The sequence below is a fragment of the Micropterus salmoides genome, unplaced genomic scaffold, assembly GCF_014851395.1.
Source record: "Micropterus salmoides isolate LMB-PRFRI ecotype aquatic unplaced genomic scaffold, ASM1485139v1 Ms_hic_scaffold_13, whole genome shotgun sequence".
Classification (NCBI taxonomy): domain Eukaryota; kingdom Metazoa; phylum Chordata; class Actinopteri; order Centrarchiformes; family Centrarchidae; genus Micropterus; species Micropterus salmoides.
In genome coordinates, this window is record NW_024040374.1 from 8649758 (window position 1) to 8664819 (window position 15062).

Genomic DNA, 15062 nt, shown 5'->3' on the forward strand with positions numbered 1-15062 from the left:
TCAATTTTAAGAGTACCATTATGATCCTGGCCAGAAGTGCATAATATTTTAGGCCAATTTTCCTACTGGTGTAACTGCAATGTGCTTCTCTGTCTTCCCTCACAGGCGACAGGACAGCCCTATGAACAATATGCCAAGATGATTTTCATGGAACTAAATGACGCCTGGTCAGAATTTGAAAGCCAAGGACAAAAACCCCTCTACTGAACAAGTAGTTAGAGGAAATGAGCAAGGAGAAGATGTCCTTGCTGATTCTGTCATCTAATCCTAAAAATGTGTCACCATCTCTGGTTAACATACTACAACCGCACCCTACAACGTCTGCCTTTATACCTGTGCTTTGACCCGTACTTCTCTTCTTACCACACACACAGAACACAGAACATCCAGTTGATCTGCAAAGACTGCAAAATGGAACTTCAGCGCCCAGACTAACAGTGTAACTGAACAAATAACTCCCTGTAGCTCAAATCAACCTACCTACTGTATGTATGTGGTGCAACATTGTTCTTCCTTGTCGAGTGTCGTTAGCCCTGAATCGAGCCACCAATCAAAGCAGAGACGATGGACACACAAGATAAGAAAATCACAGCAAGGAGTAAACTGAGCAAGCATGTCACAGACTGCTCTAAATAAGGGATTGAGAGCACCAGATAGTGTGCAAGGCCCCGAAAGCATTTACATCACACATCACTCAAGCCATGTAGTCATAAAACATTCCGATGGGGAAGTAAATTTGTACGTTCTGTCATATCAAAGCCACAGTTTTTCATGCATTTAAATGTTCCTAGAAATGCAGCGAAGAACAGCGGCTAAACGTCATTATACATTTTTAACTGAAGTGAAACTGAACTTAAGCCAAACCTGATTGAAATAGGTTTTTTGGTAGTACAAATTAACAATCTATCGGTCTTTTTACATTAACTCTGGTTATAGGTTCGGTTTTTATCTCTTCAAAATTTAGTCTGCTGAAGATAATTGAAAACAAAAAACTAAATTAAATGAAAAAAAAACGTTCTACAATAAAAACAAGTCAGAAGGCTGCTACAATTTAAATTCTAGACTTAATATTCATTTGACAGATTAAAAAAAAGGTATTTCATTCCCTTTGTATGATTAATATTTCATTGTGCGTTTATTACAGAGCCCAGGGGCTGATAACAAGTACTGTAGGAGAATGATTTATCATTGGTGTGTCCGATGTAATCCCTGTGTGTTTCCATGTTTGCAGGGAACTGGGGATTGTATATTGTATTTAAGGGATTCGCACATGTACAGTTCCATACATGAAGCAATTTGAGGCATCATGCTTTCTCACTCATACAGTAACATGTATTTTTGCAAGGGAGCTCTGTGAAAGCACAAACTGACAACTTTACTTGGCGCAGCTTTGAAGGAAAGCCATTGTTATTTATTTATTAGTTCATTTTGTTCATCTTCATGTTGTTTTGTGTAGCAGACCTGCTGCATATTGGTTTAAATTAACTGCACATGTCATCAGCTAATGTACTGTATGTAAAGGTCATGTTTGGGATTTATAGGCCATTATCTTTAACTCATCAAAAGGAAAACATGGGACTAATTTGTAAGAATATATCACAGTTTCTGTGTGTATAGCCTGTTTGAGTCTGCAGAATCTTTTTCATAGCTACAGAAATGGCTCTTGTGTGTTTAAACACTGTAGTAATGCTTATCTGACTACAACGCTAAATTGAGTCATGGGTTGATTTTGCAGAGAAATGTCAGACTGATGAGTTAAATAATGTGCTTTACTGTATCGCACTGCTATATATCTGCAATTCCTAATTTCACTCTGATCCTACTTATATCTGCTGTCATTACAGCACTTTTATCAAAACACAGATTTACAGCAATTGCAACATGTTTTTTTTAATTACTTCATTTACTTTGTTTACATTTGTGAGACATTTCTGTCACACCACTGACACTTTTATTTATAACTATCAAGCAGCTTTTTGTCTGGATGAATAACATTGACACTATTTCATATCAGCCGTGAGGTACAACGCAAATGGCTCAAAATATCAATCTTTTTTCAGGAGCTGTTCATGTTGCAGGTACCATTTCTAATAGTTTGAATCCAGAAAAGATGTCAATTCTCTCCATATATATAATTTCACTAATGTGATGTGTGATTTTTCCTATGTATGATGGAAATTGACTTTTGACATTATCTTCTTGTGTAAAAAATATTCCATAGTCCTGGGATGAAGTCCATGGGCCAATAAGAAACATATGCAAAAACAAAATGTATGTATTTACTTATTAGCAAGCAGAAACTGAAGCAATTCTCAATTTCATTTTGGGTTTTTCGGTTTTCACAGGACACTAACATGATACTATACCATCCTCACCTTCCAGCTTTGTGTTACTTACAGACTGTTATTTTAATGTTAGACATCTGTGATCAGTTCAAAAATATGTTTTAAATCAATTTCAACATATGCACATTGAGTATAATATTAGCCTTCAGATGTTTAAGATTTGGAGATCATTTTTTGGTTGTCATCAATCCTGGTTAAACATCATAATGTTTTTTCTTTCCTTTATTGGACTTCATCATTGCCCAGGATTTCCAGATTGTTCATCTACGTTGAGGATGTTTACTGTATACTGATCAGTGGAAAAAGAGAATGACTGCTATAAAGCGCTGTTTCTTCAACTGGTTTGGGACCCAGAATGGATCACAAGACACTGGGTCTGAAAAAACTCTGATCTAGAGGTTACTGCTTTCTTTGGCGACTTACTAGACACAGGAGGTGTGTAGTATGTGCTTCTGTGCTCTATTTACAGAAGACCTATATGTATAATAACCCTCATTAGCTCCCTCTCTGACTGAATTCTCTATCTGCAATCTTACAGCTATGTTTAAAAGCTAACCTCTATAGTGTAGTCAATGGATGTGTGTTGTTTGAAGTTGTGGTATGTATGGAAGTGATCAGATTTGGATACAGACTACTGTATGTTATGTGTTTGCTTGTCTGCTGTTCAAGTATTACTAAATTGTGTAAAAATTCTGTTCATGTGCTCCTTTTCAGTTCTGTTTACCATTACAGGATGTACATAATGATCAAGTGCAGTGCACAAAAAATAAATAGTAAACAGAAAACAGACATTGTGTGCAGCATTCATCAGGTTATGTGTGTCTTGGTGTTTCTCTTTTTGATCACTAGAGGGTAGCAGTGTATAACACATGAAGTACAACATTGCCACCATAAATGGCGTGCAGTGTACTTGGTGGTTGTGGAACAAGTACTCAAGTAAAAGTACTTGTGCTACAGAAAAATGACCCTGATTTACTATCATATATTGCATTATTAGATTGTTAGTGATGGATTAAGGCTTAAGTTTCAATTTATTATTGTAGCTGGTTCAGGTGGAGGTGGTATTAATTATAACTTTATACTGCTAGGTATTTTAGTCGAGTGGTTCCCAACATAAATCTAAATAAATGAGATGATAAATGGGGTAGGAAAGAAAAAAATACAATGATCACATTTACAGTTATTTATATTCATATTTTGAAATCTTCTCCAATTTGTTGCTTTTTTTTGCAAAACACTGAATAATTTTACCTCTTTAGGCCTCAAATAGTTATTTGAATGACACCATCTGATTTCAGAGGGGAAATCCCACTTTAGTGGAACTGCTAACTCATAGACATCTGAAACATGCATTTTTGTAAATGATCATAAGCCAAAAAGATTGGGAGGTATAATATTTTCCAATACATTTTATTTTATAAGCTTACATGTTTAAATGTAAGCTTATAAAATAAAGCATGTTATCTTAAGCTGATAAGTAACTACTCAACTGTAAAGGGGTAAAAATATAAAGTAGTGCAAGATAGAAATAATCACATTACAGTACTTGATTAAATATTACTGTACTTCCCAACTCTGAGGGTGCTTAATAAATCAACAGCTATTAATATCATCCAGGAATATAAAAAAAGTTTTTTCCTAAATTTCTAGAATCAATGTGACAACCTTTTCATGTAAAAATGCCTGCTTTGCTTTTTCTATCAGTGATACAATACAGTGATTTAATGTTGAAGATAATCCCTTTCAGTGGAGGCGCAGCATTTCAACACTGATGGTAATGACAATAGAGTAACAATGTGCTGCATTACAATGCTGCTGTTCACTACTACTTCATCTTAAACTCTGCTCATATGTAACCAGTTAGGGGGTTGAAAAGTTTTCCCTTGGGGCCCAGATCCGGGAAGAACAGGACTGCAGTGTCAGTGTTCGTCTATCCTGAAGGAAATTTTGGGTAATTGAACCCCCCCAATCTGTGATTCATTGTAAAATAAGGTTAGTGCTGTACACTTCAGTTTTTCCCTCCTCTCACTGGATCTGCTGAGAGTGCTGACGCACTTCCTGTGAGAGATTCAGCACTGATGGATGTCACCGATTAGCACAGGCTGATGTTTTATTTTTCATGTCCTACACCATTAAGCACAAGTCTCATTTAGATGTCAAGCTGGTACACACAAGCATCTTGTTCTGTAGACAAGCATGTCGACACATTCATGTATGTTACCACAAACTGCTAAAGGTGCTGCTACTACTAATTGGTAGATTTAAAGAGGTGGTATTATGCTTTTTGGCTTTTTCCCTCTCCTCTATTGAGTTATATATCTTTTTTGTGCATGTAACAGGTTTGCAAAGTGAAAAAGCCCAAAGTCCAGCCCAAATCGAGTTCCCATCTCCCACAGAAAGCTCTGCTCTGAACTGAAAACAGCTCGTTTGTAGTCCCGACCTTCACTTCCTTTACTTGTGACGTCACAATGAAACCGCGTCATAAAGCTTGCCAAGCGGCTAGCGGGGACAGGCACGCCCTCAAACCAAGCTAGTCTGAGCGGAGGCCCTTTGGCTCGACTCGCCTTTGTTTGGTTTTCCATTGTAGAAATGTTGCACCTGTACCTGCTTCCAGGTACTTTTTTTCCTATCACCTCACCATCGAGGTTCCAAGCGAGCTGAGGGATACTGAAATTTAACGTGAAAACACGACAGACTGCTGAGAATATTCACTTTTCACTGCATCATCATTGCGTGCGCCAGACAGAGGCCAGCAACAGAAAGTTTTATATTTTACAGTTTCCGTATTGAATTTCATCTCTAAATCCACTTCTGAGAAGTTTTGAGGTGAGAAATCAGCTGTGTAGATTTCGAATATTGACAGTTTTACGGGAAGTGATGGCGGAACAACAATGTGCTTGAATATTTTCGGAGTTGAGGAGCTCCGCAAGTGGCTGCGGGGGGAAGCCTGTGCCAACCCGCAGGAGGAGCATGTAAGGCCGGCCAGCCGCCCGCTCACAGAGCCCTCTGCTCCCGCCGTCACACAGACCGCTGCAGCAACAACTGTAGAGGAAAACACAGCTGGAAGGTTTTCATACCGCTTATCTGTCTTTACATTCTGAGTAATATTTAAATGTTTTAACTAAAAAAAAAGAAAGCTGTGTGGATCGCTGGTGTGTGTGTCGCATTGAACATTATGTCGCGGCAGTTGTGTGTGGCGTCGCTATGACGACAAGCTACGTACTATCTCTGGGTACTAACTGCAATGGAAAACGGAGCAGGGCCGAGTAGAGTCGAGTCTATCGATTTGCGCTATGGTAGCATTTTTCGGCAAGGCAGCACAGATCGTCAGAACAGTTCAACGTTTAGTCCTGATGGTAAGATGTGGAACAATGATGTTGTGGACTTGTGAGTAACTTATACCATCTGCTAGGTTACGGTTACAGTCTGAAGCGGCTTTGATTTGGATCACACTACCTTGTTTCTTACGACCCGCCCTTCTCTGCTTCTGATTGGCTAGTAGTTTGTTATAATTGTTTGCACCTGATTCAACCAATCTGTTTAAAAGAGGACAATCCAATCGCTGAGCCTGCAAAGCGAGGGAGGCATTTATTTACCCAAGTGTTTGTGCTAGTTAGTTTTCTGCATTAAATGAAAAAAAAAATGCTATGACTGATAAGTCTGAAATGTATACATTAGCACATCATATATATGCCTCTCTTTGGAATACCATGTTCCATAAAAAGAGACAAACAAACTTCAAAATGTTGACTTTAAGAGAGGAAGATCTCCCACTGGGTTGACTGCTTTTAATCAAAGTGTTGCCATTTAATAAAGTTAAATTTAACCTCATCTTTCTCACAACATGAATCTGTGAGGAAGAAGCAACCCATGGAAATAGAGCGTGTAAAACATTAGACATCAAATATGATGACTGAAAGAAGTGATTCACTGCAATCCTCCTATTGTCTTCAGGTGTGCAGGTACACAACTGACAAGGTGACTCATCTCAAACAAAACATTTTTTTCTGTTTGCCCACTGAAAGAACAACTTGGTTTCATCTTTGCGTCCCTCCTAAAGTAAATAATGTGGGCTTTTTTTAAGCTGTATTTTATTTAATTTGATTAGATTTTACTTATTGATTGATGTTATTGTAAGTATGAGTAGTGTATCTACAAGATATGTGCATCTGTGTCTAATTATGACTGTCTGAAAAACAACAATATTTAATAGCGCTGCTAAATTTACTGTGCACATAAATAATCACTTGAGGAGGTCTAAAAAAAAAACTTGAACATTTTTTTTTATAAAACTCTGTAATTAGATTTAAAAGAATAGGTCTGATTTAAAGCCAAGCTAAAAACTGACATGTTGTACTAGAAGAAGCATTGTTCTAAATAAATTTAAAGTTCACTCGGACAGGGTGCATCTTGCTTTGACAAAATGACAGATGGTATTTACCCAAGAGAACATTGTTTTTAAGCATCAAGACTGTTGTCCTAGAGAAGGTGTGAAGTTGTGAAAGTGAAAATTGAATGAATAATTCCCCTGACTCTGTACAGCACTACTGTCAATTTACCTGTGAAAGCAGTTAACCCCTAAGTGCTTCACTGGTCACTAAATAAAAGACCTCCTCCTGAAACCTGGTGTGACTGATTGTGTGTAACTTTGTGCCTGTGAAACCGGATATGTCTGATAAACAGTGCTTGTACTGCTCTGCTTAAGTACATAAACAGAAACAGTTTTTAAAATAAAGCAAACTTTGGAGTTGTTGTACAAGCACACTATGTACTGTTCTTTTTTTAAAGTCAGCTGACTGGCTGGGAAATTCATATGTCTCCAGAGATGCTATTCCTCCAGGCAGAGGACTTGTCAGGAACATAAAAAAAACATGTTTTCACATGGCCTTTCCAGGGAATGGTCATTAAAATAATTATTGTACCCTTAAATGTGTGGATGGTTAATTTGTTTGGAAAGTATTGGTTATCTTTCCACTGCTCTGCTTTTTTTGTGTTGTATGCTGTGAGTTGTGTAATAGCATGTGTGTGCAGGAGACAGAGATTTGCATCAAAACATTAGTAGTAAGCCAAATATACTGTATCTAATGCAAAAGTACTTTCTGTTGGAAAGCTGTGTAAGTTTACACAATATAATTTGCAAAAACATAAGAGCGGAAACAACAAAACAACTGAGCTCATTTTTCCTATAATGTGGACTGTATACCTCAACCTGACCAGCAGATATACAGATTTATAAAATAGACGGTACCTGTACTATGACACAGTGGTGCAGTAAATGCTAACATGCTTACAATGGAAATGCTAATATGCTGATGTTTGGCATGTATAATGTTTTCCATGTTCACCATATTAGTTTAGTGTTAGCGTGCCAACATTTGGTAATTAGTACTAAATACAAAGTACAGCTGAGGCTGATGGGAACTACAGGTATTTGATCATAAACCAAAGTACTGGATACTGAAAATTAAAAATTTTGACCTGATGATGGTGCTAGATGGTCTTGGTCTTTTTTTGAACTTTAGACGGTTTGAATACAAGCACAGACTCTGTAGGAAAAACAGGAAAGCAGTCTAATTTAAAATCCATTGCTGCCAAACGTAATTCTCATTATGCGTACCAGGAGACAGGAAAGCCATCACATACTGTTGTAAGACCTCAGTAACAATGTATTAAAATGTCCATGACCTGAACTCCTTAATGTGCTAATAATCACCCAAATACAGCACAGTCTTCTATTGATTAAAATGCAGCAATTGCAGACTGAAGTGTCATGCCATTCTCAAGGTTATTTGTTAGGGGGTTTCTAATATTGTGAATGGGCACATTTGGAGTGATTGAAAAGAATTGGAGGTTTGGGTGGAGATGCTGGGGTTGCCAACAACCAACAAAACTCACATTTTAGGGGGCTAGTTTGCATATCATTGATTAAAGCCACATGTGTTATGTCTCTGTAAAACTCCTGATGATGAGGGCATTCATCTTCCTCTTTGTGCTGAATCACCCATTTACAGTACATATCTCCACACACTTGAATAAACTTCCTCTGCCATTCTTTTAATACAGGGAAGTGCTCCGATTTCCCAACAATAAAATACTATCTAACACTCCTCACTACATGTAGTGACTTGATGGAAGGGAACATTTTGCTTCATGCTCTACATGATGCAATGTGAATGTGAATGTGTATGTATGTGAATGTGCATGCCAAGACACATTTATTGCTGCCTTAGTGTGCAGATTTCACACAGGAAGCAGAAAACGAACACTGATTTAGTTTCAATATTGTTTTTGGCATTTCCTGCTCTGTTGCTTCCTTCACATCCTGCAGCAACAGACAATGAGCTCATAGTGAAGAGTGAGCTGAATGAACCTGATGTTTACTGAGCAGCACAGCACCTTGGGCAACCTTGATTTTGATGAATATACTTGAGTAGGAGTAGGCTTAAGACTTTCCTCTGTGTTAGCTTATAGTTAGGGCTGGCTCTGGTGAGTCCTGAACCATCCCTTAGTTATGCTGCTGTAGGCCTAGATTGCTGCGGGACTTCCCATGATGCACTGAGCTCCTCTCTCCTCCTCTTTCTCTCCCTCTGTATGCAACCTCATCCCATTAATGCATTTTACTAACTTGACGTCTTCCCTTTCCCGTAGTCTTGTGCTTTCTCGTCCCTCTCCTCTCTCCTCCTATCATTTTCTGCAGGTGTTTCTGGCTCTGGAGCTCTCTCTCTCTTTCTCTCTCTCTCTCTCACTCACCCCCAACCGGTCGAGGCAGATGGCCGCCCACCCTGAGCCATGGTTCTGCTCGAGGTTTCTGCCTCTTAAAAGGAAGTTTTTCCTTGCCTCTGTTGCCTAGTGCTTGCACTTGGTGGGAATTGTTGGGTTTCTGTAAATAATATCGGTACGGTTTAGACCTGCTCTTTTGTGAAAAGCGCTATGAGATAACTGTTATTGTGATTTGGCGCTATATAAATATAAAACTGAATTGAATTGAATTGAGAACGAGTTGGCGAATCAGTAGCAATGTAAAAAGATGCCCTACTGTACTGGTAAATCTCAAAAATAAAAGCCTTCTTCCAGTAATGTATTTTTTAAGGAGTATCGAGAAACACAATCAGTTTGTATTGTCATAAAAGCAACTTCTTGTAAAGCTGCATGCTGAGAAGATCATACCTCCTAACATTAAGTTAAATCATTATGAAACCACAGTAGTATTTAAAATGCAGACTTGTGACCAGATTACACTCTAATGCCTAATTCCTTCATTGGTAACACTTTACAATACAGTACATAAAGTTTTCAGAAGTTACTAAGGAACGAGTGAGTAACGAATCAGGACATCTGAATATCTCAGAATGGCGAACTGTATAGATGATGATGGAGAGTAACAGAATAGACTAAAATATACAATATTAATTCAATCATTATATAATGATTAGTTCATAAATATCAGTGTATTGACATACTGACCACTTTTCATGAGTAGTTCCTTATTAACTCTGAATAAGCCATTGAGCAGCACAAAACTAGAAACCATTAAAACTAGCAGGCCTAACTACTCATTAATCAAAGTAAAGTGATACATATTGAGAGGTTGCTAAGTAATCCCTTTCACCTCACGATTATGTCAAGAAAGTTAAGTTATGGTCAGGTAATCATGAAGTAAGAGGGATTAATTAGCAGCCAGTTTAATGAATCACTTTTGTGTACTGTATTGTACAGCAGTAAAGATTTAACCCTAAAATGAAAAAAGACTCATGACCATATCACACCCAGCCAAATTCCTTAATTTCATGCAGTTACAAGCACCTTTTAATAAAACTGCCTGTCTGTCTTTAACAAATCTCTGGAGTCAAAGTGTCAGATTGTTGAAATTCATTGTTTTACAATTCAACGTTTCACAAAGTTTATAGTTTCTTTTAGAGGTAAGAATAACAGGTAAAGTCTTGCATTGAAAACATTATATTAAAAATAAAATTACTCAAAGCAGACCCTGTCCCCTGTGACTGTTATACTATATATAATATATAATAATATCATTGGATAATTTTTAATAATGCCTTAATGTAAAAGTGAGATTTTACTGTTGTAGTTTGTTAATGTGGAGATCATTTTGATCTATTTTGTATCAGATGATGAACTAATGATTATTTTCATATTGATTGACCTGCTGACCATTTTCTCCATTAATGACATGTTGTCATTACTATCAGTGTTGAAAATTTCTGAAAATAGTGAGAAATGCCGTCACAATTACCCAGAACCCAAAATAACACTTTCACACAAACACGCCAAACCTCAACTTTATTAACAATACATTAACCCCTTAACGCCTGAATTTGTTTACGATCAAAAAATAAAAGAAATTATTTGTTTTTTCATTTGCTTTCAAGCTGATGTTAAATTAAGTGAAGATTGTTAATTTGTCTTTAGAACATAGAAAATATATAAATTCAAGTGTAGGTATGATGCAAATTAGCAACAACAGGCATAAATGAGAAACCAGGGCTTGCAAAAGGTTCCTAGGTTCGTATCAAATATGCACCAACAGGCATTGGGGGAATCCATGTGCTATTTTGGCTTGCAGTCTGCAAGGAAGAGGTATGATGCGAATTCGCGACAAGCGGCGTCAAGGGGTTAAATTGACTAAAACAATTAAAAGGTAACAGCAAATCTTTACATTTGTGAAGCTGGAGCCATTAAATGTTTTTATATACAAAATTACAAACAGTACAGCACTGTGTCAGCAAAGTTTGCTGTCCTCGAGCTGAGAAGCATCTGATTCAGCTGAATTTTGGTGGATTAGGTGTGGAGAACCCATTTATCGATTATGGTGGACTATTTCTAACACAGTACAATTTGTATGTAAACAGAAACTATTATAGGGTAATTTTTTATTTGCTATTATAGGTTTGCATTTGTTGCTCAATCAAGGTTATTAAAGTAATGTCTCTAAAGACCTGAGGCACTTTTGGCAGAACATCCATGCACATAAGAGTTAAACTGCTTAATGTGCCATGCAGGTCAACTTTCTAATTCCGCAGGGGTGAATGGAGTTTTGGTATCTTCCTGGCAGTTTAAAAATAGTGGCCTCCCCTTTGGCTCTGCCACTTCACAAGCACAGGTTAAAAGTGACTGCACCTGTGATGGAAACTGACTAATAACTTTTACAGGGTTTTAACTGCTGTTTTAAAATAGAATGGCTGTTGTTGGGGTTTCTTGCTATCAGCAATTTGTCATGTTTTTGGCCACATGATGAATGTAAGCTCTTCACTCTGTGGTCTACACCAACTCCTGATGGAAATATGTGTCATCTAGCTGCTTGATGCTGCATTATGTTCAACAGCTAGTCGCTAACTGTGTCTGAGCAAGTAGTGTACACTCAGTTGATAAAGCTTTTCACATAAACATTCCATCCATCTTTTCTATAGTAAGTATTGATTATATCAGCTTTAAAGGTCCAGTGTGTACTATTTAGGACGATCTATTGACAGAAGTGCAAAACAATATATATATCTATGTTTTCAGTGGTGTATAATGACCCTACATAATGAACTGTTGTGTTTTTATTACCTTAGAATGAACCATTTCTACATGAAAGTTGTCATGTTGCGCCGCCATGTTTCTACAGTAGCCCAAATGGACAAACTGCTCTACAGAACGCTTGGAAAGGGAGGAGTGATCGGTGACTGAGCAGTTGGTTGCAATTTGCAAAACCCTCACCTTTAGAAGACACTAAAACTTACACACTAAACCTTTAGGTTTTCTGTCTGTTGTAGCATTGACACTCAGACCTAAACAAAATTTGCAGCCTGATATTCTGTTATAGATTTTTCCCCCTATCTCACTGATGAACATCCTAGAGATTTTGTGTGGCCTGGTCAGGATCAATGTGGTCAGGGAGGGAGCTGCTGTAAATGGCGTGGCATTGCAAGTCAAAGGCAGCTCTTGGCTAGAGTACGTCAGAGGAATTATGGGATCAAATATCATACACAAACACAGGCACACGCACACAGAAAACCCCTTTGTACTACAACTACAGGGGAAAAATTGAGGTGCGGACTGACAGAAGGTAGGCTTGTCACTAGGCTCTTGTTTCCCCAAAGGCTCTGTGAAATCCCTTTGTACCTACAGCTACAAATATACTCATCGAGTCTACGAACATCCACACAAAAATAGAGATGACTTTCATCCAGTAAAACCTAATCCCCATCTACAGTGCACACACACCTGCAGATACAAAGATTGGTGGAAACACATGCATCCACATCCTGGCTTATTTCCAGTGTTGTGAGTGATTGGTGTGTATTCTGACACCATGTATCAGAAATAGCCTGTCATGCCCAGAGACACCCTGCTCCACATAAAGCTCTCTGTCTGTGGGACTTGAAAATATCAGTTCCCAATCTGCTACTTCAAATGTTCAGGATATTAGCCGGAAGGCTAATTTTATTTTCCATGCTATACTTCTGGAGGTGTCCTGGTCTGGGGCAGCGGGTGAGTACTTTCTCACAATATTACAACATTTCATTAGACATGGAACAAAAGATATGAAATGAACGACACCCTAAATACACAACCTGCCCACAATGACTCACTAATGACAATGACAGTCAATTTGCTTAGTGTTATCTCCACCAGACATGAGCCTGGAAAGGGATCATGCATTTGGTTGTGTGTGTGTGTTGATCTGTCCGCAGCTAAGCATACCACTGGACCCATCAGCCTAATATTTTTTGTGCCCTTTATTGACGGTATGTTCAGTGACCTCTGTTAGTTGTGGTGACTTACAACTTTTGAAAAATAAATTTTATAGACTGCCAACCCCAACCCTGTCCCTACACACAGTTTGTTGCTCTTTATACTGCACAACATAAGTGAGTAGAGCCTAAATAGCATGCGAGAAAAATGACACGCAAAAAGCCACTGTGATAAAACATAAATTACTTGTGGAGTTTTATTCATATGCCATTTGGTGATACCAGGCCTGGAGGAGATCTGCACTCTAAGTGCAGTCTTCTGGTTTTAACACTAAGGCTGCATCCGAAAAGTAAAAAAAATCTCCTTTCTTAACCACCTTTCCTGGACCTTGATGGAAAATGTCATGAGGTCAAGTAAAGATGTGAAGGAGAATCCGTAATTACTTAGGAAAAGAGGACGGCGGGTCTAAGAGAATCCGACTGCTCTTTTCTAAGCGACGTAATTATGAGACGGGAGATTTTACTGACGTGACCTGCCCTGATGAAACTACAATGTTCTGAAGATGGACTACAAAAAGCGCATCTTTGACACTGCGCCCCATGTTGTTGTAATGCAGGCCATCTAAAGGTGGACAACACGGTGGAATATATTACTTAATAACCAAGATAGCAAAAAGGCAGATAAGGTAGCCTACCAGTCACTATGAACAGGGTTGTCACATTGAGAATGCTTGCTCACACTCACCCTCCTGCCCACCCATAGGCGTATCAACATGAATCCCAATTGTAAATACAGTGTTTCCCACAGAATGACAGCGTAACTGTGTCGAGAGAGAGAGAGAGAGAGCGACGGGAGATGCTGAGAGAATATATCAAATCAAATACGATTTCACCCCAAAATAGAAACAAAATCAATCGAAGATCAGCGTTGATAATGTCGCAGGCCGCCACAAATAAATCAGTGTGTGGGAAACGCGTACTGTAGAGGTTATCCAGCTTGATCTTTGCCTTTATTAAGGCGAGGGTGTCAGCATCTGTGACAGTAAAATTAATTTGCTGAAGGCTGTGATAGGCCTACATAAGGTGAGGCTACACGCTGCAACATTATCCTCACTTTGATCACGTTACAACACAGCTCGCATGTTTCTAAGTTATTGTTGATAGTTTAAGATATATATTAGCAAGTTAAGGCATAAGAGAGAAAAGGCTTAATAGCCAATGGTAACTTATGTGGTGATCCACCCCATTTATCCGTCATGGTTGGTGAATTCTTTTTTGTATTACTGTTGAAAACACTTAAAGGCTTATTTCAACAACCCGAAACATAAAACGGTGTTGAAACAGTATTAGATTACAAAAAAGCCAAAAGAAAACAAACCAAAAGAAAGAAGGTAATTGTAAAGTATGATAATGTGCATCTGTATTGCTGTAAGGATCTTGCTAAATGTGGTTGATGGATTTTATCGTTTGAGTTTGAAAACGTGCGCCGCTTGAAATGTTGCCGCCGCAAGGAATTGTGGGACGGCATTCTCTCCTTTCCTTTCATAAAGGATGGTCCGGTGTACCCTATGTTAAAGGAGATATGAAAGGAAGCACTGAGGCACCTTTCCTTAGCTTTTAGAGAATTATCATGGCTGCCACTGAAATACTTCCGGTTCACTTCACTCAGTTAGGAACCTTACTAAGCAAAAAAGACCTTTCGAACGCAGCCCCAGTCACTGGAGTTGTATTAGCAACAACAGCGTGATAAGAATGGCCAAATACAACTGGCTCAGCCTTGAGTTTCGATTTATTCTGACATGTTGAAACAGTAACATTCCCCATCCTCAGTCTTTCTGTATGTCTCTTTGTCTTCCTCTCTGTCGCCCTATAATTAATTAGCCTGAACACCTTGTTATGATAAATGCATGTCTGTCTATCTGCTGCTTTCTCTCTCTACGTTGTTCCTCCACCTCCATATCCATCCATCCATTGTCAACCGCTTATCCTGCGTACAGGGTCGCGGGGGTCTGGAGCCAATCCC

At 38.4% G+C, this 15062-nt stretch overlaps 2 protein-coding genes across 4 annotated transcripts in view; both read left to right on the forward strand.

Annotated features, from left to right (window-relative positions):
- Positions 1–3132, forward strand: part of dnajc6 (DnaJ (Hsp40) homolog, subfamily C, member 6) — a 43117-nt gene extending 39985 nt beyond the window's left edge. For all 3 annotated transcript variants that reach the window (XM_038715322.1, XM_038715320.1, XM_038715321.1), the window contains one exon: positions 106–3132. In XM_038715322.1, the coding sequence (XP_038571250.1) occupies positions 106–207 (102 nt within the window). In that variant the 3' untranslated portion in view covers positions 208–3132. The remainder of the gene's footprint in view (positions 1–105) is intronic.
- Positions 3133–12723: 9591 nt separating this feature from the next.
- The window catches only part of lepr (leptin receptor), a 44382-nt gene continuing 42043 nt past the window's right edge, over positions 12724–15062 (forward strand). Inside the window, exon 1 of the mRNA XM_038715328.1 lies at positions 12724–12836. The gene's annotated coding sequence lies outside the window, so the exon portion shown is untranslated. The remainder of the gene's footprint in view (positions 12837–15062) is intronic.